Raw genomic sequence first — 23,182 nt, 5'->3', positions numbered from 1 at the left:
GAGTGACCGGGGAACAGGAACCTTGGCTCAGACAGGCTTGTCAGAGGGCAGGAGCCTTTGGGCAGAGACAGCAAGTGGCATGGGATTGCTGAAGCCTTGTGAAATTGGTGGCAGGTGCAGGGTGGTTCAGGTGGCCACAGGGGTTGCAGGTGAAGGTGGTGTGAGGGGGCAGGGCAGGGAGGTGGCAAAGGGAGAGGTGGCATGGGGCAATTCCAGGCTGTAAGAAGGGAGCTTGATGTGGAAGAGACAGTGTCATTTACAGTATATTATTCTGACTTCCTTATACAGTAAATTGTAATTGTTTAGGAACCTTTTTGTATCAAACTAGCTTTTATCACTGGCTCAGTCTTGCAGTTTTCTATTCTTGTTCTCCACAAATGCCCTTTTTTAGCTTTCCTCGGCTTTTTCCTGATGGGACTCATTAGAGGCTGGGGCTGATTCTTCCTGGCATTCGCTTTCACTTATCATCTTTGGATTTTTTGGACACTGTTTTGTTGAAATGTTCTTGCAGCTTTTTACTGCTACACTTAGTATCAACCGTTCCTGCAGATTCAGAGGTCTGCATCCTACAATGTGAACAGAATTCTTCTCACCTCAGGCTCAGGAATCATCCTCCAAAGGTTCAGAGGTTCAACGAAGTACCCACAAACTCAGATGCTTATTGAAGCCTGGCCTGAACAATCAATTTCTTGGGGCTGCAAAATTGGCCAGGATGTCTCCTAAGAGCAGACTTTCTGATGTTCCTGCTTCTGTCCCTCCTGAAGTCAGGAGCTGAGTGTTTCATTCAAAAGAAAAGCAGGTTCAACTAGAGCCAGTCAGATTCTACGTCAGGGATAATATATTATCTGCAGACAAGCTGTGGATTTTACATATGTGTTTCTTATTCCTAATTGCTCAGTGTATACTTTCTGCACACAACTTTTAATCCAAGGATTGTTTGTGAAGCGGTTGTTATTCTTGTTTGGTAATTATGAGTCACTCTTTGTAGCATGCAATTGGCAGCCTTCTGTAAGACACCTGGCCTGATTTCTGTTACCTGATTGGCTTGGATAACCTGCGCTTTGTAAAGAAGAAAAGTCTCTTTTTCTGTGTGAGATTTTCTAACTGTTCAATGAATTAACTTTTGTGCTCACAGTAATATGTATTCACAGCTTGACCAAGGGTTCTTGCTCTCAGCAAACATTCCTTGCCTATAGATACAAGTGCCACCATCTAAATGGTCATTAACATAGGGGCTGCAGGCACCAGTGAGGTCAGTCAGCAGGTTTTATTTGCACAAATTTTCACAACTCTTGATTATGATATTTGCCCAGCTCTATAGCTAACGAGACATTGTGGTATTTTTTTGCCCAGCTCTATAGCTAACCAGACATTGTGGTATTTTTTTGCCCAGCTCTATAGCTAACCAGACATTGTGGTATTTGCCCAGCTCTAAGGCTAACCAGACATCTATGTACATCACAGAAGGTTTTGGCTGAGTTTGCACTGTGGAATGGTGGAAGCCTTAGTGCCATTTTCATTTAATCTGAACAGGCTCCCCCCTCTCTCCAGTACTTAGAATTTATTGCTGGGTGACACCATATTGCTAACCTTAACCTGGATAAACAGAGCAGAAGGGCCAAATGGTGAGCTGGCATAACTTCCTTGAAGGCAGGGGAGTTAACCAGGTGTGTATCTGTCTCGAAGTGTCTCCAGCCTGTAGAGAACTGGAGTGAATATCTGTCAGCTCATTTGTATCACAAGGATTGAACATTGTTCCTTGTTCCAATGAAATATCAGGTGATTTAGGATTCTTCTGTTTCTGGTCTTTTCTAGAGCTGGCTCTGGAGTTCTGACCTCCTGGAATCCTTCTCTTTCAAAGTGGAGCAGCAAGACTCAGGATCAGTCCTTTCAGGCATGGTGATGAACGGTGTGATCCAACAGGAGCCTTCAGACCAGAACAATACACCCCGTGGGAATGAAGAAGAAAAGACACACAAAGAGAAGGGTGCAGAAGAAGTGAAAGACTTAACCATATGCACCAATGTCCAGCCACCCCCCTTTGCTGAGAGGAAGAATGGTGAGTCCCTTTTCCATTCTAGTAAGAAAAGGGAGAACTGTCTGAGCAAGATCATGCTTGATGACAGCTGTAGAGTGATGCTAATGCAGGTCAGGATTTAAGTGGATGGGAACTATTTTACTCTGGTGCTTTGGAAGATGCTTTGGAAGATAATGCTTTAAACCTGTAAGTAAATGGGAGATTGGAAATTGCTCCTAAATTCAGTGCTTCTATGTCAGCCTTAAATGCCACCATCAGACTGGCGAGGTGCTGGCTGCCTCTTCGCGTAGCCCCCATTGGCTTGGAACGGCGAACTACGGCCAGTGGGAGCTGCAATCAGCTGAACCCATGGACGCTGCAGGTAAACAAACCGGTCCGGCCCGCCAAGGGATTTCCCTGATGGGCTGCATGCCAAAGGTTGCGGATCCCTGCCATAATCACTTTGGTTGACCTTCTCTGTACTTTTTCCAATTCTAATATATCTTTTTTGAGAGTGGGCGCCCAGAACTGCACACAGTATTCAAGGTGCAGGCATACCATGGATTTATATAGTGGCTATAGAGAACTATCCACTATGACTCCAAGAGCTCTTTCTTGAGTGGAAAAGCTAATTTAGAACCCATCATCTTGTATGCATAGTTGGGATTACATTTTCAAATGTGCTTTACGTTGCATTTATCAAAACTGAATTTCATCTGCCATTTTGTTGTCCAGTCACCCAGTTTTGTGAGATCCCTTTGTAACTCTTTGCAGCCAGCTTTGGACTTAATTATGTTGAGTAATTTTATATCATCTGCAAACTTTGCCACCTCACTGTTTACCCCTTTTTCCAGATCATTTATTCTGGGCGCAGTTTTTTTTATTTCCTTCCTTTGATGCATCAGGGATGGCCACCACTGGAGATGGGATACTGGGCAGAGTGGGCCAGGGTTCTGAGGTGGCATAAACCAGTGGTGTGCAAAGTGAAGGATGCACCTCCCTGGGGGACGCAAGAGGTTCTCTGGAGGGGGTAGAAAGAAACTTCGGCCTTTCGCCCTTTTAAAAAGCAAGCATACAAATAGCACTTTTCACAGCAGACTTTAGAGTCCTGAAGCGGGACTAGGATTCCACTGGTCTCTCAGGACCACTGCCATAATAACAGGAGCAAGATAAACATTCAACAAACAAGCAGGAGCAAGTGGGAGTGGAGTGGATATTGCAGGGTGGGACAGGAGTGGGATTAAAAAAATAGTCCTCCTGTGCCACAAACCACATGAACACTCGGACAGCAGCTGCTGCTCTCCAGCTGCCCAGCTCTGAAGGCAGTACCACTGCCAGCAGCAGCACAGAAGTAAGGGTGGCAATGGAAGGGAGGTATGACAAATTCCTTGAAAGGTAAGGTGGGGGGGGGGCGTGACTGGAAAAGTTTGCAAACCATTGGCATAAACCATTCTCTCTTCCAGGTGCTTGGCTGGGTGGTTCATGCTCACATGCTCAGGATCTAACTCATCGCCATATGTGGGCTCGGGAGGGAATTTTTCCTCAGCTCAGATGCGCAGTGACCTTGTGCTTTTTTTGCCGTACTTTGCAGCATGTGGGTGTGGGTCACTTACCAGGATTAGCTGGGTACCTCTCACTTAATCATTTCCCTGCCCTAGCAGGGGCCTAGGGCACTGGTGCACCCCGGTCCCTCCTATTCGCTGCCTGTGGCACAGACTAGTCTAGTCTCCCATGGGCTGCGATACTTTGGTCTCATTTCCATTGTTGGTTTCAGAGTGCAGGGTCTTCTGGCCTTGAACTCTATGACTCTATAACACAGGGCCAGATTCTGATCTCACTGACAATGGTGTAAATCAGGAGTAACTCCATGAAAGTCAGTGGAGTTACAGCTGTGGGAAACCTGTGTGAAGTGAGAGTAGACTAAAACCCAATCTGTGCAAAGCCTGTTGAAGTTGTTTGCTGTTTCTTTTAGGCAGTATAAGATAGTTGGCAACTGTTTAATATATTACATGATGAAAATTCCTTTAATGCACCATTAGGGCTCAGTGTTAAGTCTTCAAAAATCAGGAAATGTGAAAGTGAAGCTTGAAGTTACAATGCCTTGCTCCTGTGACTGCATGCATTACTGAAAATCAGGAGTAACCTGACTAATGCCAGTGGAGTTCTACTGGCACCAAACTGGAGTAAAGCCATGATGAATCAGGCCCAGAGCTTTTAAGCAACCACATGCTGTTTTACAGTCAATATCATATCATGGGACCAATTCTACATACAATCGTAGATACCTAAGATATTATTTTGAATTTAAAGACTGCTACCAAAGGCAGACACGTAAGGGTGCACAGTTAAGACTGATCTTTCAACAGTCAATTTCACAATTTACATTTCCTTGCAAGCTTCACAGTGTTTTGCATTTAATTTCCCAAGGTTTTTTTTAAAGGTAAAGACAGAAAAGTTTCCAGCTCTGTAATTACTAGGCACCCACATGCCAAGGCCAGTTACTGCCAATCAAAATTACTGGTAAACTATGCACTTGTAGATCTAGGATGCACCAGCTGATCACAGTGCAATTGGTGTCAGCCTTCTGACTAATCTAGGTATTTATGCTGTGCTATCATAACACGTTGTCTGCATACAGCTGCATACCTGCGCCTCCTTATAGCTGGGTCATTAAAGAAATCCTTAAGAGAGAATAAACACCTCTGACGCCCTGGCCAGCCATCCAGGGTGTTGCTGTCCTCCTAACCTTCTTTATCGTTTCATTTTAAATAAATGTAATTGACTAGAATGATCATCTGAAAAAGTCTGTTCCTCCCGCTCTGGGAGAAGCTGAGCCCCTTCATCTCATTTGGTCTTCAGCAGGAGTTGGCAAACCTGCCAAGTGTTATGCACGTTTCCCTTTGATGTAACAACTGTGATCTCATGCACAGCTGATGAGAGAGGCTGACAGCTGGCCCTTTAAATTTGTGGGTTTGGGGAGGAAGAAGAGGAGTGGATGCTCCTCCCTATAGCCCGTGTGCCCTCCCGGTGAGAAGCAGAAGCTTCTCTGACAGCATCTCTTTGCCTAGGGTGACCAGATGTCCGGATTTTATAGGGACAGTCCCGATTTTTGGGTCTTTTTCTTATATAGGCTCCTATTACTCCCCACCCCCTGTCCCGATTTTTCACATATGCTGTCTGGTCACCCTATCTCTGCTCCACAGAGACCAGCACGATCCACTCTGCAAGGAGGGACCCAGAGTCTCAGGCCCGAAGGGATGCTGGGAAGGGCACCTAGCCCTCCCACTGCTCCCTAGCTGCTCCTGCTCCCAATCCCTCCCAAAGTGCTCCTGCCTCCAATCATGCTGCCCGTCCTGGTGCCAGATCCTCCCCTGCATTGTCACCCTTGCTGGGGAGGGCCCTGTGACTCCCCTCCCCTCCTGCTGACTTCAGGGGGTGAGCTGGTGGCCCACACTCCCATCATCTCCAGGGCGCTGCCAAAGGAGGCCCCAGCAATTGTGGGACAAAGGAGGTCCCTTTGCCATGGCTGGCTTCCCCAGCAGAGACAATCCACAGCCCTTCAGCCGGGGTGGGGGGGAGGGCGAGAGCAGAGATTGATAACTTCATGGGGGTAGGGGAGTATTTTTGGCAGGGGACCATTGCCTCCCTGTAGCCTCCCTCCCCCCCCTAGCCCCAGTAGGGCTTGGCTGGTGAGAGAAGGTCACTAACTTCCCCTCTGATCCCCGCCCCCCCAGCCCCTGGCCACACATACATTACTGGGAGGCCATGGAGGGAGAGAAATGACTTTCACCCTCAAAAATGTCACACCTGGAGCTGCACATCTGGGCCATGATGTGCTGAGGGTGCTCGGCCCCTTGCAGGATCCACTCTAGACAGGGACTGTATTGAAACAGCCCCATCCAGCACCCCAGAGCTGCTCCCCCACGTGCATCAGTCACCTCTCCTGGCTGCGGTGAGCAACATACATTTCCAAGGAGTTGTACTCCCATTCGCCTGCAGAACCTGCCCGGCTCCGAAGCAGGGTGATGGGGCTGCACTTTCTTGTGCAGCAGCAGCAACAGAACTGTTTGCTAAGTTCCAGGCAGATACACCTGTGCAAAACCCAGAAAACCGTGCTGGCAACTGAGCCACATAGGGGTCAGTGGGGCCATCTGGGGTCACTTAGGGTAGAGGGGCCACCAAGGGGTCACTGTGAGCAATGCAGCTACCCAGGGGTCAGGGGTCACTGAGAGTAATGGCACCACTAAGGGGTCATGGAAAACAATGAGCCAGGGGTCACTGAGGGCAGTAGGGTCACCCAGGGGTCACTGTGGGAAATGGGTTCACCAGGGGTCACTGCAGGCAATGGGCTCACCCTGAGGTCACTGTGGGCAATGGGGTCACCAGGGGTCACTGTGGGCAATGGGACACTAGGGGTCACTGAGTGCAATAGGGTCAAGAGGGGTCATTGAGGACAGTGGGGTCACCCAGCAGTCACTGCAGACAACGGGTCACCAGGGGTCACTGCAGGCAATGGGGTCACCCAGGGGTCACTGCACGCAATGGGGTCACCCAGAGGTCACTGCAGGCAATGGGTCACCAGGGGTCACTGCAGGCATTCCATGAGATGTCTTGGTGGAAATGCTCACTGTCAGTGCTGGCAGTGGACGTGCAGGACAGTGCAGGCTGACGGGCAACTTTAGAAATGCAAGTGACTAAATACAAATCATCCCAAGGGAAGTCACTGGCAGTTAGGTGCCCACCTTGCTCAGATTCATTTGTAAAAGCCACAAGGCAGCATCTTTTTGGCATCTAAATCCCTTTAAAAATTGGGCCCTAAGGCACTTTTGAAAATGGGACCTAGGCTCTTAAGTCACCTAGGTGCTTTCGAAACCGTGGCTCCTTGCCGGCAGTAGGACATTGGAGGTATGGCTGGCTGAGCTCACACAGCATACATCCCGGCAGTGCCTCTCCTGCTCCAGTCATGTCCCCTTGGGGTGCAGCAGCTCCTGCATTAGAATATTGCCCCCTGAGCATGGCTAGGGCTCAGGATGTGTCAGACATGAAGAGCCACTATAGTGGCTTTCTGTAAAGTATCGAGAAATCCACAAAGATGCTCACCTGCTTCTGCTGGTTGTCTCTGGGCACTGCCCCAGCTCTGCTCTCTGCTCAGGAGCAGGGACACAGATGATTCAGACAAATGCATCTCTCCGCCCACTTACTGCGATCTCTCTCTCTCTCTCTTTGGACTTGAAAATAAACTGTTGCACTATATAGACCACGTCAGTTACACGTGCACCTGCTCAGCTCACTATTCCAAATGCCAGCACTTGCCATAATTCAAAACCCTGTTTTTTTCAAGCTAAGTACAAATGAGTGTGTCTGGTTAACAGGTCCCCCTCTATTAGGGCACCAGAGCAAATAAGAGCCCCATTCCCATGGGCTCTGGAGAGGAGTGGGTCCCTCTTCCCATGGGCTCTGGAGAGGAGAGGGGCGCTGTTCCCATGGGCTCTGGAGAGGAGTGGGTCCCCCTTCCCATGGGCTCTGGAGAGGAGAGGGGCCCTGTTCCCATGGGCTCTGGAGAGGAGTGGGAACCTGTTCCCATGGGCTCTGGAGAGGAGTGGGTCCCCCTTCCCATGGGCTCTGGAGAGGAGTGGGGCCCCATTCCCATGGGCTCTGGAGTGGAGTGGGTCCCTCTTCCCATGGGCTCTGCAGAGGAGAGGGGCGCTGTTCCCATGGGCTCTGGAGAGGAGTGGGGCTCCGTTCCCATGGGCTCTGGAGAGGAGAGGGGCCCTGTTCCCATGGGCTCTGGAGAGGAGTGGGAACCCGTTCCCATGGGCTCTGGAGAGGAGTGGGGCCCCATTCCCATGGGCTCTGGAGAGGAGTGGGTCCCCCTTCCCATGGGCTCTGGAGAGGAGAGGGGTCCTGTTCCCATGGGCTCTGGAGAGGAGGGGCCCCATTGATCACGGTATCCAGGGAAGCTGCAGCCCTGCTACTGGAGTTCTTAGAATGCATGTCCTTTGCAGGCCCACATATCAGCTCCTCTCCTAAGTGCTCAGCTTCCCTGCCTCACTGGAGAGGACCTAAAAGGATGGTTTAGGGTAGTCCCGTCTACAGCCTTTATTTACAGTTGCTAGGTCCAAAGATAAAGTGTTTGCTCTCTTTAGCTGGGCATGGCTGAGGAATGTCTTGGGTGCCTCTCCTGAGGTCTAGCATTCCACTCTTAATGGTCACTGTAGATCTGCAGCAGCGACTGACTGCGTCAGTATCCTGCCTTCTCTTGAAGTGATCCACTCAGGATCCACTTAGGAATTGTGCTCCTCGCTTTCAGGCCATGTTCAGACTTGCTTAGCCCCTGCATGGGCCTTGTCTCACCCCTCCCCCTCTCTGCTTATTCTGTTTATTTAGTAATGGCTCCCTTTCTGTCCCATCACACAATCGCTGCACTGCGACATCTTCACCTCTGCAGGTCCCGCTGTGGGAACACTTTCCAGTGTCTCCCCTCACATCTTCTCCAGCTCATTTCAAGCCCCAGTGGAAGAGCCCTTTCTCCCTAGTCTATGCTTCTCCATTACTCTCTCTCGTCTACTCCCAGTTTTGATTCTGTTGTATGATTCTGTGGCTGTAGGCCAAGGTTTGGGATGTGAGTTGTATGAACAATGCTCCTCCCTGGAGTCTGCTGGTTTGGTTTTAGATCGATCTCTCCAGCAGTGATCTCATTGTATCACTGATTGTCACAAGAACTCAAGGATTCTCAGGACTTGTAAGTGATGTGCCACGTCAAACAGCTTCCTGAGAAGCTCTTAGTATTTCTTGGGGCTGCTCAGTGCATGAGGAGCTGTGTGCATCCCTCCCATGACAAAGGGAAGGCAAAGTCTCAGGTGCAGATTTGCTTTCCCTTGTGCCCTGCCCTTCCCTTTCTGGTCAGGCCACGAGCGACCACACACGCTCAGCAGGATTTTGCCTAATTGTGCATAACGTCTTCCATGCAGGTTTCCCGTTGCAGATTCTGGAAAGAAACGCAGTTAGATTCTGCTGTTTATTTGTCTAGTGAAATAGACCCTCTGACTACCAGCTCCTCAGCCCCCTGCAACAAAGAGGAGAATTTGGAAATGCCCATCTGGTTTGTGTTTAGCGTAATGTGCAGAAAGGTTGCACATTTTCAGGGACCTTGTTCATAAGTAGTAGATTGTACAACAGTTTATTACACAAATGAGGCTTTTTATTGCTGAGCTTTGTTGAGCTGCCAGTTGGGATAAAGAACACAATGTGCTTCATGGTCCCTATCAAGGAAAATTAGAAAGCATTAAATTCTGCTCAAACTATCAAGCACTGGAGAGCTGGTAATCAAATCCAGAAAAAGCCTGCTGTCGGAAGGTCAGGGCTATCTTGCTGGTGGTGCCTTTGAATCAATGACAAAGTCCCTTCGGTAAAACATTAGAAAAACAATATATAGACTTCTGACCCCGAAACTCAACACAAAATGATACGCCTCAGGCAAAAATGGACCTGCTCTCTGTTGGTTTTGAGGGGTAATCTGAACCCCCCAAATCTTCTCTTTACTGATCTCCTGGCGAGCAGTCTACCCTGTGTGCATGTGTTTCAGTTTAAAGATATATTGGAATCCAAGTGTGGTTATTAAATTACTGTCTTGTCCCAAGCTCATTCTGGCCCTGGTTCCCCATAGCCAGGTAAGAGGTGCATTTGCAGGAAGATTTTCCAAATTAGCTTTAGATCCAAATCAAATTAATATTGCAAACAATGTATCGAACCCAAAGATGGCTAATCCCCAATGAAATATCAGCCTGCAGTCTTGAACCTCACAGCCTAACTTTAATGCCACTTCAATCTGACTGTAAGAACTGAAAGAATTCCAAGAATCCAATGATATAAACTGTATTTTTAGAGCTGTGAGTGACTTGTGAGAGTGAAACATTGCAGTGACTAAAGATAGCACAAGTCAGTTTTTCCATGATTTATCACAAGAATGTTCGCAGCAAGTTAAAGTCATTGAATGTTGTGATAGCAGCACATACATGTTGGCATGTTTTCAAGTCAAGTCATTCATAACATATTTGTCACAGAACAAAATTTCCATAATAAAACTTTGAGCAGCATCTCATTTGTAGAGGCACCACACAAGCCACTGAGGGGTTCGTTTATTTTCAAGTACATTCTCTCTCCTCAGCTGTAGCCAGAGGGGAGTTCAAGCCACCTGATTGCAACTTTCAAAATCTTCAGAAACTCTGACCCTGGAAGGACATAAAAGAGACTCTGGCAGGGTGGAAAGAGCCACATGACATTTTGATTAAAAAACTAGAACAGTATCAAATTAACATAACACAATTAAATGAATTAAAAGCTGGCCAACTGATAGGTCTCACCATGTAATTGTAAACAAGGAATCAGCATTGACCCAGTGAGGTCTGGCAGGAATCTGTTCCTGGCTCTATACCATTTAACATATTGATCAATGACCTGGAAGAAAATATAAAATCATCACTGATAAAGTTTGCAGATGACAAAAAAATTGGAGGACTGGTAAATAATGAAGAGGACAAATCAAGATCACTTGGTAAACTGGGCAAAAACCAACAATGTGCATTTTAATACAGGTAAATGTATCCATCTAGCAACACTGAATGCAGGCCGTGCTTAGAGGATGTAGCCCAAAGCCCCTTGCTGAGGCTAAAATAACACAGATTTATAGATTCTAAGGCTGGAAGGGACTACTGTGATCATCGAGGCTGACCTCCTCCATGCATAGAAAGCTGGCTAGATCGTCGGGCTCAATGGGTAGTGATCAAAGACTCCATATCTAGTTGGCAGCCAGTGTCAAGTGGAGTGCCCCAAGGGTCGGTCCTGGGGCCGGTTTTGTTCAATATCTTCATTAATGATCTGGAGGACTGTTCTCAGTGGTAGCAGATGACAGAACAAGGAGTAATGGTCTCAAGTTGCAGTGGGGGAGGTTTAGGTTGGATATTAGGAAAAACTTTTTCACTAAGAGGGTGATGAAGCACTGGAATGGGTTACCTAGGGAGGTGGTGGAATTTCCTTCTTTAGAGGTTTGTAAGGTCAGGCTTGACAAAGCCCTGGCTGGGATGAGTTAGTTGGTGATTGGTCCTGCTTTGAGCAGGGGGTTGGACCAGATGACCTCCTGAGATCCCTTCCCACCCTGATATTCTATGATTCTATTCTATGACACAGGTCAGAGATCTGCCCCAAAATAATTCCTAGAGCAGATTCTTTAGAACAACACCCAAGCTTGATTTAAAATTATCAGTGATGGAGAATCCACCACGCCCATGGGTAAGTCGTTCCAATGGTTAATTATGGTCACCGTTAAAATTTATGCCTTATTTCCAGTCTGAATTTGTCTAGCTTCAACTTCCAGCCATTGGATAATTTTAGACCTTTCTCTGCTAGGCTGAGATATTAGATATTTGTTCCCCATATAGGTACTTACAGACTGTGATCAAGTCATCCTTGATCTTCTCTTTGTTAAGCTAAATAGATTGAGCTCTTTGAGTCTATCACAATAAGGCAGATTTTCTAACCCTGTAATCATTCTCATGGCTCGCCTCTGACCCTTCACCAATTTATCAATGTCCTTCTTCAATTGTGGGCACCAGAACTGGGCAGAAGATTCCAGCAGCAATCACACCGGTGCAAATACAGAGGTAAAATAACCTCTCTGCTCCTACTCAGTATTCCTTTATTCCTATGTTCAGCTGATTATTGACCATGACCCCAAATCTTTTTCAGAATCTCTGCTTCCCAGAATAGAGATCCCCATCTTGTGAGTTTGGCTGATATTCTTTGTTCCCAGATGTACATATTTACATTTATCCGTATTAAAACACTTATTGCTGGCTTGAGCCCTGTTTACCAAGAAATCCTGATCACTCTGTATCAGTGACCTGGCCTCTTCGTTATTTGCCACTCCCCCAATTTTTGTGTCAACTGCAAACATTAAAAGTGCTGATTTTATGTTTTCTTCCAAGTCATTTTATAAAAATGTGAAATAGCGCAGGGCCAAGAACTGATCCCTCTGGGACCCCACTGGAAACACCCGCTCAGTGGGGATTCCCCTTCTACAGTTACATATTGAAATCTATTGGATAGCCAGCCTTTAATCCAGTTTATGTGTGTGTATAACAGGGCATGCTCACTGCAAGGCACCTTCTCCTGGATCCTCTATGAATTAACGCCTTCCACAGCCGATGCCCCCTTCTGTCACGCATTTGCAGCCTCTCTCTCTTCTGCAGCTCGGAGTGCTCTCTCTTTGAGGCTTGGCCCTCCAGCCAGATCCCTATCCATGCTTCCCCTTCCGGGGGGTGTCAAAGTCTCTCCACATAAACTGTCTCAGGCAGTCTTCCCATTCATCGCTCAGACTGTGCCACTTCCCCCATGGCTGTTAGGGGAACATGGGTTCACCCTCTACTCCAGGTTCCAGCCCAGGGACCCTCTAAACAGTGGCCAAGGTCTGCACCACCGTGAACCTTGCTGCTGTTTGCCTGAGCCTTTTCCAACCCCTGTCCAAGCCCAGAGAGTGACTGCAGGCCTTCTGCACTGCAGCTCCCTTCTTACTCTCTAATTCCTGACTTTATAGCTCCTCCTCCTGTCCTCACCCGGCTGGACTTGTCTGTCCAGCCTAATTCTCCCCCAGGTGCGGCCTACTCGCTTAATTAACCCCTTAACCCCTTCAGGTGAGGTGTGTGGTGAACACCCCATCACAGTGGGCCATGATAATTTCATAACTCTCTATTTTTTAAATCAAAATGTCATGTGGTACCAAGTCAAATGTCTTACGGAAGTTAAAGTTGGTTACATCAACACTATGACCTTTAGCATCCAAATTTGTAATCTCGACAAAAATAGCTAGCAAGTTAGTTTGACAGGATCTATTTTCCATAAACCCATGTTGATTGGCATTAATTACATTACCCTCCTTTAATTCTTTATTAATCAAGTCCCGCCCAGGATCGATGTCAGACTGACAGGCCTGTAATTACCCAGGTCATCCCATTCACTGTTTTTAAATATTAGCACAACATTAGCTTTCTTCCAATCACCTGGAACTTCCCCAGTGTTCCAAGACTTATTGAAGATCAACAGTCCAGCTCTTTTAGAACTCTTGGATGCAAATTATCTGGACCTGCTGATTTAAAACTGTCTAACTTTAGTCGCTTCTATATAACATCCTTCAGAGTTAATAGCAAATGAAAAGAGCATATGATATGACAAGGGTTACCATATTTAAAGTTCCCAAATAAAGGATACTGCTGGGGGGAGGGGGAGCAGAAGAGGGGTACAGTTAGGGGTGTTGGAGGGGTATGTGTGTACTGGGATGGATATTTGGGGGTGCTGGAGGGGGTTTTGGGGGTGCTGGAGGGAGTACCTGTGGCCTCACTCTCAAGGTGTGGGGCAGTGCCGTTCCCTGTCATGGTGGCAGGGTGGCTGGCACAGGCCTGGGATGCAGTATCAGCCCATCAGTCAGCGCTTCCCTGTGGATCTCTCCCCCTCCCCAGGGCAGGCAGCTGGGGCCTGGCCCTATTATCCCTGCTGACTGGGCTCTGAGGCCCCATGGCAGGGCAGGTGGCCCAGCCAAGAGGTGTTTGGCGGCTTTGCTTACCTGGTGGGCTGAGACGGGCCAGGGCTGGGGTGGGCAGGATCCAGCAGTGCGGATGCAGGGAAGGAACCAATCAGGGTGCAGAGAGCTTTTTCTGACCTGCAGTGTCTGGAGCAGAAAAATCACAGACATTTCCTCTTATTTCAAAAATCCACCCAGATGGAGGCCGAGATCCTGTCCGGGAAAACCTGGGTGTATGGTAACCCTAGATATGACTCCATTATCTATTTTTTCACCCAAATAGAGAACAGAAATATTTATTGATCTTGTCTCCCCTTTCTACATTATTATGGATAACTCTGCCATTTCTCTCAAAAAAGGGGAGACAGTACCATTGTCAGGATACTTTTTGTTCCCAATATATTTAACAAACTCTTTCTTATTGTCTTCAGTTCTGCTGGCCATAGTTTTTTCCTTGTGCCCCTTTGCTTCCCTTATCAATTTTCAACAAGTCCTAACTTCTGATTTATGCTCATTACTATCAACTTTCTCTTTCTTCCATTTGTTAAATAGTATTTATTTTATTTTGTATAGCTGCCTTCACTGACTCTCTAAACCAAATTTTATTTTTAACAGCACAGCCTTCTTCCTCAGTTATGGGATTGTGGCTTTTGGGTATCTAGTAAAGGATTCCTAAACATTTCCCAAACATTATTCACATTTTTCTGATTAAATTCTTCCTCCCAGCTGATTTGGCTCATAATTGATTTCAGCTTTGTGAAATTGGATCTTTTAAAGCACCAAGTATATATATTACTGCTCTGGACTTTATTCTACTTGTCTATGATAAATGGGATCAAGTCATGATCACTTGTACCTAAATTACCATTAAGTTTTCACTCTGCGATCAGTTCCTCTTAATCCATCAGGACAGTGCCTAATATAGAATTCCCCCCTGATGGATGCAACACTTTCTGCAGCCGTCTCTGTCTGGTTCGGTTGTCTTTCTGCCTGTGGCTGCTCACACTTACGCACACTCAAAGCCCCACCAAAGCAATACCCAGACCTGTGTTCATAAGAACATAAAAATGGCCGTACTGGGTCAGACTAAAGGTCCATCTAGCCCAGTATCCTCTCTTCCAACAGTGGCCAATGCCAGGTGCCCCAGAGGGAGTGAATAGAACAAATAATCATCAAGTGATCCATCCCCTGTCACCCATTCCCAGATTCTGGCAAACAGAGGCTAGGGACACCATCCCTGCCCATCCTGGCTAATAGTCATTGATGGACCTATCCTCCATGAACTTATCTAGTTCTTTTTTGAACCCTGTTATAGTCACATGCAGCCTGCAGGGAAACCCCTCCATCCACATGGCTAAACTCCTGACTCATGGCCTGTGTTTTGGGCAGTGACTCCTATTGTTCCAGATAGCTTACTCCAAAAGGAGTTTAACTGCAAAAGATGGCAGTGGACCGCTCCTGTGCTTAATGTTCAGCATTTGCTTCTATGCTGTGCTGGAGTGTGGCCAGTGCTTGCATCACACAGGATCAAGTCCCCTGTAGGAGGCTTTGTCTCCTTACATCACTTTCTCCGAGGGTGACCAGACGTCCCGATATTTCGCTCCGCCTGCAGTTTTTTTTTTTCTTTTTTTGCTCCGCTGGCAGCACTTGGCTTTTTTTTTTTTTTTGCCCCCCCTCCCCTCCCGGGTGTCCCGATAATTTCTTCCTCTCATCTGGTCACCCTACTTTCTCTGCACCTCCTTGTGGAGGATTTAACACTCAATATTTAGGCTTGTGCCCATTTTCTTTCCCTTATAACCATGACTGTGGTTAAATAAACTAAGTATGTGTGATTGCAAGCTTTCCCCTTTGCCATCTGGAGCTGGATGAATACAAGCTCTGGTCCTCTGCACACAGTTTGCATTTACCTTCCCTCTTATTTATATTTGTGACTCTTTGCATGTTGGTTTTGTGACTGCACTTCTTGTAAAGTCATAGAATTATAGAATCATAGAATATCAGGGTTGGAAAGGACCTCAGGAGGTCATCTAGTCCAACCCCCTGCTCAAAGCAGGACCAGTCACCAACTAAATCATCCCAGCCAGGGCTTTGTCAAACCTGACCTTAAAAACCTCTAAGGAAGGAGATTCCACCACCTCCGTAGGTAATCCCATTCCAGTGCTTCACCACCCTCCTAGTGAAAAAGATTTTCCTAATGTCCAACCTAAACCTCCCCCACTGCAACTTGAGACCATTACTCCTTGTTCTGTCATCTGCTACCACTGAGAATAGTCTAGATCCATCCTCTTTGGAACCCCCTTTCAGGTAGTTGAAAACAGCTATCAAATCCCCCTTCATTCTTCTCTTCTGCAGACTAAACAATCCCAGTTCCCTCAGCCTCTCCTCATAAGTCATGTGCTCCAGACCCCTAATCATTTTTGTTGCCCTCCGCTGGACTCTTTCCAATTTTTCCACATCCTTCTTGTAGTGTGGGGCCCAAAACTGGACACAGTACTCCAGATGAGGCCTCACCAATGTCGAATAGAGGTGAATGATCACGTCCCTCAGTCTGCTGGCAATGCCCCTACTTATACAGCCCAAAATGCCGTTAGCCTTCTTGGCAACAAGGGCATACTGTTGACTCATACCCAGCTTCTCGCCCACCATAACCCCTAGGTCCTTTTCTGCAGAACTGCTTCCTAGCCATTCGGTCCCTAGTCTGTAACAGTGAATGAGATTCTTCTGTCCTAAGTGCGGGACTCTGATTTGAGTCCTTTGATTTGTTCTGAGAACCCCACGAGGTGATGTATCAAACAGCTTTCTCCCTGCTGTGACTGTCCCCAGAGGCCTCACTGCTTATGTCTACACTTGGAGCTGGGGGGAGAGAGTCCCTGCTCAAGTAGACATACGCACACTAGCTCTCACTGAGTTAGTGTTCTAAAAATAGCTGTGTAGCTGCGGTAGCATGGGCAGCAGTGAGCAGCGGCATAGGCTAACTGCCCTGAGTACAATCCTGCCCGGACCCTGAGCAGTCTTTCCTCTTCCTTTGGAGCATTTGGGACTAGCCCCAGTGAGAGAGCATGCAGGAGGAATGGTCTGAGCTGGTCCAGCATTTCTATGCTCCAAATGGGAAGAAGATTTTTTACAAAAAGAGACTCCAATTTAGCAAAGACATCAAGATCCCGTGGCTGGAAACTGAAGATGGACAAACTCAGACTAGCAATGTGGTGCGAATGTTCAATGTTGGGCATAATTAACCATTGGTACAACACACTTGGGATACCAAGACTTGGCGTCTCTGTCTAAAAGATCTGCCCTACTTCACCCAGGCTTGTGGGCCTGTGTCATGCCGTTGGTTACACTAGAACTATATTTCTCAGCAGGTGGGTTATGAAAGGCACTCAGTGGGAGGGTCACAAGGCACAGAAAATTATATCACAATCTCAACAAAGAAAATCTGGCTCCACCACATGCCCTGATCCTTCATGGTCAAGTATTCGATGTCAATCTCTACACACACACACACACACACACACACACACACACACATTCTACAGGCTTATCATTGGTAGCTTTGAAGAATTTTACTCTTTTATAGTAAATGTAAGAGGACTGCAAAAAGTTTTGAATTCGAAGAAAGGGTCGCCAGTCTGAAGAGATTGAGGAACATTGGACTAGAGGATCAGAATGCTGCCTTCTGGCCTTAAGATCCATGAATTCTGAATGTACTGGAACAAATTGGTTCTCAGTTAATGGGCTGTCTGTGTTATATTCCTCCATTCACAAAGAGAAACGTCACTCTGAATGATTTTTAGATTAGGAGAACAACAAGAAATAACAGAAGTAAAGAGAGAGTGCAGTGTGTGTGTGTGTGTATGACAGAGAGAGAGGGAGAGAGAGAGAGAGACAGCACGCGCACTATGTGTGTGTGAGAGAGAGAGAGATCGTACTATGTGAAAACATGCACTGTGTGTATGAGAAAGAGCGCACTGTGTGTGTGTGAGAGAGTAAGACAGCGCGCACTGTGTGTGTGAGAGAGTGAGAGAGCGCGCACTGTGTGTGTGAGAGAGAGAGCCTACTGTATGTGTGAGAGAGAGTGAGAGAGCGTGCACTGTGTGTGTGAGAGACTGAGAGAGTGAGAGAGAGTGCGCACTGTGTGTGTGTGAGAGAGTGAGACAGTGCGCACTGTGTATGTATGAGAGAGTGAGAGAGCACGCACTGTGTGTGAGAGAGAGAGAGCACGTACTGTGTGTGAGAGAGAGTGAGAGAGAGCGAGACAGAGAGCGCGTACTGTGTGTGTGAGAGAGAGCGCGAGAGAGAGAGCACACACTGTGTGTATGAGAGAGAGAAAGAGCACGCACTGTGTGTGTATGAGAGAGAGAGAGCGCGCACTGTGTGTGTATGAGAGAGAGAGAGAGAGAGAGAGAGAGAGAGCACGCACTGTGTGTGAATGAGAGAGAGAAAGAGCACACACTGTGTGTCTATGAGAGAGAGAGAGCGCGCACTGTGTGTGTATGAGAGAGAGAGAGAGAGCGCGCGCACTATGTGTGTATGAGAGAGAGAGAGAGAGGGCGCGAAACTTCCACCTTGCGCCGCCCCCCCCCCCCCAGCCCTGCAGCAGCTCCCCACCCTGAGGCGCCCTCCCCTGTGGCAGCTCCCCCCCCCCCGCCCTGAGGTGCCCCTCCCCCGCGGCAGCTTTCCACCCCCCCCGGGGAGCCGTGCAGCAGCTCCCCTCCCCAGCTCACCTCTGCTCCTCCCAGAGCACGCCGCCCCGACTCTAATTCTCCTCCCCTCCCAGGCTTGCGGTGCCAAACAGTTGATTGGCGCTGCAAGCCTGGGAGGCAGGAGAAGTGGAGCGGAGACCGCGCGCTCGGGAAGGGGGCATAGGAACGCTGTAAAAAAAAAATTGGGGGCACCGCTTTTTGGCGCCCCCAAATCTTGGCCCTAGGCAACCACCTAGTTTGCCTAAATTGTAGCACCGGCCCTGCGAGCGCATTGTGTGTGTGTGAGAGAGAGACAGAGAGAGGGAGCACACACACTGTGTGTGTGAGAGAGAGATAGAGAGCACACTCTGTGAGTGTGAGAGAGAGAGCGCGCACTTTGTATGTGTGAGAGAGAGAGAGCGCACTCCGTATGTGAGAGAGTGCACTTGTGTCTGTGATAGTGAGAGCGCACTGTGTGTGTGTGAGAGAGAGAGAGAGAGAAAGAGAGAGAGAGAGAGGAAGCACACCATGTGTGTGAGAGAGTGAGAGAGTGCGCACTATGTATGTGTGAGAGAGAGAACGCACTGTGTTGTGCGAGAGTGCACTCTGTATGCGTGTGTGAGAGTGCACTCTATGTGTGTGTACACGTGTGCGTTTACACTGAGCTCTCTGAACTCTGCACACAAGGTGCTTAGAAATTGAACGATACAGTGCACAAATGCCCACTTGCAGCACAGATTCCGAGCTACACACCCCACCTCATTTGGAATGAACCACATGGTAATTGTCATTGACAGAGGTAGCCCCAGGCTAATATTGTTTGCCCTTGGAGCCAGATCCTGCCATGGCCTTGGCTGGCTACCTGAGTGAGGATGAGCCAGTCTGAGTGCTGTCTGTCAAGGATTCATGTGGCGAGGGTTCTGGACATACCCAAAGATAACGGGGTGGTTACTGTAGCCCATACACAGAGCCTGTGTGGTGACACAAGTATGAACTGGAAAGCCAGGTGCTTCAGGACAGGAGTGTGTCCAGCATCCAAATGCAGGAACCCTGTTATATTGACTAACCAGAGTCCTGTAGCTTCTCTATGGTGACTGAAACTACCAGCTGTGTACATAATACCTGGCCTGGGCGCTAGACACACCTCTCTCCCTGAGCCTACATTAGCTAGGCCTGCCCCTAGAGCTCCCTTGTAAACCCTGGAAACGCTCTGGCTCCATGGCAAGACACTCTGGTTCCATGGTGAGCTGTTCCCTGGTTCCTTTGTGAGCTGTTCCCTGGCTGCATGGGGAGCTGTTCCCCGGCTCCATGGGGAGCTGTTCCCTGGCTCCATGGTGAGCTGTTCCCTGGTTGCTTGGCAAGCAGAGGCTTCCTATAGCTGTTGCCCATGAGGTTTGGCCGAGTCTGTGCTCTTTCTCATGTTTCTTGTGGGTACTCTTTCCCCAAAGTCTAGCTCAGCATGTGCTTGGAATAGTTGTACTTACAGTAATCAGTCTCCAAGCCCAAAGCTGCATCATCTTCCAGTAACATCTGGCACAGTCACATTTCACACAGATGTTTAACACTGCGGGGACTTCCCAGTACTAAGCATGAGTGGCATTAGGAGAATGGCTCCAGAGGAGGGGAAAGACCTGGCTAGGAGGCTGTGTTCTGTTACTGCTGTGCAAACCACTTCCACTGTTTTAAATGAAGAAGAGGAGAAATTCCGAGCTGTTTCATTACCAGTGAAAGCAGGGTTAAATCTGGCCTGGGTCACTAGGCTGGACACAGAGGGCTCTGCGTAGCCTGGGTGGAAGGGGATCTTCCTTCCTAAGTTCCAGAGTGGCAGCAGAATCTGCTGCTTCATTGAGTGTGGGGGAAGGGTTGGTGAGTTCATGCAACCCCTCTGCCCACTTCTCCCCATCCCACCATGCTCTGCCTGTCAGTGGTATGCAGGGATGCCTGCTAAGCTAGGTGCTGCAATGTGCATAGTGCATGTGGCACAAATCCTGCCCTTGCTGGCATTGCAGAAGGAAATTGGTCCCACTGTATGTAGGGCTCTCCAGAGCCATGGAAGGGGGGCAGGATCTGACTCCTCCCTAGTGTAAAGCTAATTATCCCGGCACACAGACTCCGCACAGAACCTACTATGGCCTCTCTGCCATGCACAGCTGACAGTGCTCCTGCACTGACCCGCTGAGCTTTCCGGAACAATGCAAGGAGCTGTGACTGTGTTGCAGTTACAGGATCTTTTCCAGATTCATTCCAGTCCCGGAGAGCACGGCACGTCCTGACCTCCAGGCTGGGTTTGCAACCCACCGAGGCCGCACTCTGAAGCCTGTCATTACAACAAAGATGTGAAGAAAGCAGGAAGAATCGTAATAATAATGTAAACATGACAGAGCGCTTCCCAACGGATGCACAAATCCCGTAAACATTGCTGTTACGGTGGAGATCTCGCCAGAGATTCCTCAAGGTATTTCCAAAGGCCCTGCAGCCTGGTGCTGTGGTTCTTGGGGTTTCGAGATTACATCCATCTGTTAGCAGCTGAGGCCTGTTTAGAAGTGGCGAGGAGAGTGCTGTTCAGTCACTAGCTCCTTCGGCTGGGCTAGGGACGATTTTAGCCTCTTTGTGACGCCCCCCCAGTGGCAAGTGCTGCTAATGGAGGCTGTGCATCATCTCAGGGAATGACAGCAGCATCCTTCGGAATGCCCCCTGCTACATACCGACGAAGGGGCAGTACAGGAGTGCAGATACGCACTGCAGCCTCCTCCTGCCCACGGGCCTGACCCTGCAAACCGCACCCTAGCCAATGTTGCACACACGGCCCTGAGCAAGCCGTGGCATTCAGCGGGCATGCCCTCAGCGGGGAGCATCCTGCTTAGTTACCAGGTGGCAGCACAGCTGAATTTGGTCACATCCAGGTGAAGGAATTCCTGCTGTGCTGGCTCTGAAATAAGAAAGGCCTCTGAGCTCCACAGGCCCCTTTAGATGGGCCTCTGCAGAGCTGGCCAAATCGACTTATTCATACAAACTCTGAAAATGTGGGTCCTGTGAGGATCCTGGCAGCTGGGCCTTCCCCACCCCACCCCCAAGGCAGTCCCAGCCCAGGCCTCTGTCTGCTTGGGAGTTCTGCCGATGGGGAAGTGCTTTGGACATTTTGCGGATCATTCACACTATTAAGGGATTCTGTCACCGCCTGTCCTGTACCCCTGCATGCCTTAGTGTCGTGCTGCTGCGGCTCAGAGCCCTGACACCCATAGCCAGCACAAGCACAAGGTCTCACCCTGGCTTCCATCAGCCTAGTTATTCCTTGCAGGGTGATTCCAGCAGCCCTTCCAGTCAGAGTCTCCCCAAATCCGTCTACCCCAAGTTCTTAACCACCAGACACTCAGACTGTTCCCTCTGGTCCGTCACCCCCCAAGGAGCAAAAGCTCCCAGTAATCACTTCACCACGGCACACGCACTTCGCACAGTCTGCACACCAGAGACTGCTTGGGTAAAACTGAACAAAAGGTTTATTTAATAGAAAAGCCCCAGCTCCAAAGGTGGAATAGTGAGGAAAAGCAACACAGACAAATTACACAGAAAATAAGCTTAAAGAAACTTCTGGCTTCACACTTTGATATGAGCGAACTTCCCTTTCTAAGATGTTACCTATTGCCTCTGAACAGGTTCCCAGAGTACCCCATCCCAGAGGGAATCCAGTGTTTCACAGGCAGCATCCCACTTAGCGGCTGCCCCTCAGTTTCTGGATAGCCTTTGTGTCAAACCCTTCTCTTCTAAGTGTCTGCAGGCTTTTCTCTCTCAGGCTATGGTGATTCACGGTGGGGGAAATTCCCTCTTCTCTTATTTCTCCAAGGCTGGGGTTTTCTATTCAGTTTCAAGTTGGTTCAGTGTTTTCCCTTTAACTCTAGTGGTCCACCGTTGTCTTTTCCTGGCTGGACAATGGATGGGTATTTGAAGTTAGTGTCATGTAAACAACTGGCTTGGGAGGAGCCCCTCCCTCCTACGAGGTGTACTTGAAATTGTAGTACCGGTCCTGAGTGACTGTTCTCTATAGATAATTACACCGATTCCTATCCAAGGCCTGTATGCAGATCTCATAATGACCATCACGTTCAGAACATTATAAGCTTTCATACAAGACCTTACGTGGCATAATTTTATGCACAATAACATTGCATACAACCAGTTGATTCAGTTGAGTACGCTTTGGGGTTCAGCCTTCCTGTGTCCCTTGGGGTGTCTGCGCCCTGACTGTCATGGGCTGAAGGGTGTGGAGTGAAGATAACTGGGCTCAGGCCCCACCTGGGCCTGGCTGGAGGGGAGGAAAGGAGGAGGGAGCAGGCGTTACTAGACAGGCGCACAGGGGAAGGAGATTAAGCTCGAAAGGAAGCAGCTGTCCTGGGCAGAGGGGGACATTTCTCTGGGCTGTGGAGCCCCAGAAAGGACTAGTGGGGAGCCTATCAGTCTGTCTGTCTGTGTTCGGATTTTGTTCAGAGGTGGGCTCCTGCCGTTATTAAATACACTGGTAGTACTGCCAATGCAGCTAGCTCCCAGCTGGCTCAGCGCCTTGCTAGCTAGCATGCCCGCCGGCTCAGTGCTTTCCTCATACACTGAACAGGAAATGTGTTGCAGATTGTGCTCTAGATCCAAAGGCTCCCTGAGGGAGGCTTATTTGAGCCTCACAGAAGCCTGAGCACTCTGGTTTGACATGTTAGCCCTGTACCACCAGCACACCATAGCCAGGGTCATGATAAAAAAGCCCCCGACACATGGGTGCTCCCTCGGTGGAAAGGTTTGTTGCCCTGGAAATGAGCCTGAAATGTAGCTGTCAGATGACAAAAGCCCCTCAGGAGAGCCAGAATTTCCCTTTGCACCACAGAAATGTCTCGTGAAAGTATTAAAGGAAGGGGAAGAATGGACGGA

The 23,182-nt window shown here is 48.6% G+C and overlaps 1 protein-coding gene across 9 annotated transcripts in view; it reads left to right on the top strand.

Moving 5' to 3' along the window:
* MYOCD (myocardin) overlaps positions 1 to 23,182 on the top strand; it is a 489,253-nt gene that overhangs the window by 263,760 nt on the left and 202,311 nt on the right. For all 9 annotated transcript variants that reach the window (XM_065562675.1, XM_065562679.1, XM_065562678.1 and 6 more), the window contains exon 2: positions 1,816 to 2,059. In XM_065562675.1, the coding sequence (XP_065418747.1) occupies positions 1,897 to 2,059 (163 nt within the window). In that variant the 5' untranslated portion in view covers positions 1,816 to 1,896. The remainder of the gene's footprint in view (positions 1 to 1,815; positions 2,060 to 23,182) is intronic.

This window comes from Chrysemys picta, chromosome 12 (genome assembly GCF_011386835.1).
Source record: "Chrysemys picta bellii isolate R12L10 chromosome 12, ASM1138683v2, whole genome shotgun sequence".
Lineage (NCBI taxonomy): Eukaryota > Metazoa > Chordata > Testudines > Emydidae > Chrysemys > Chrysemys picta.
Note: the sequence above shows the minus strand (reverse complement) of the source record. Positions and strands in the feature narration are given on the sequence as shown.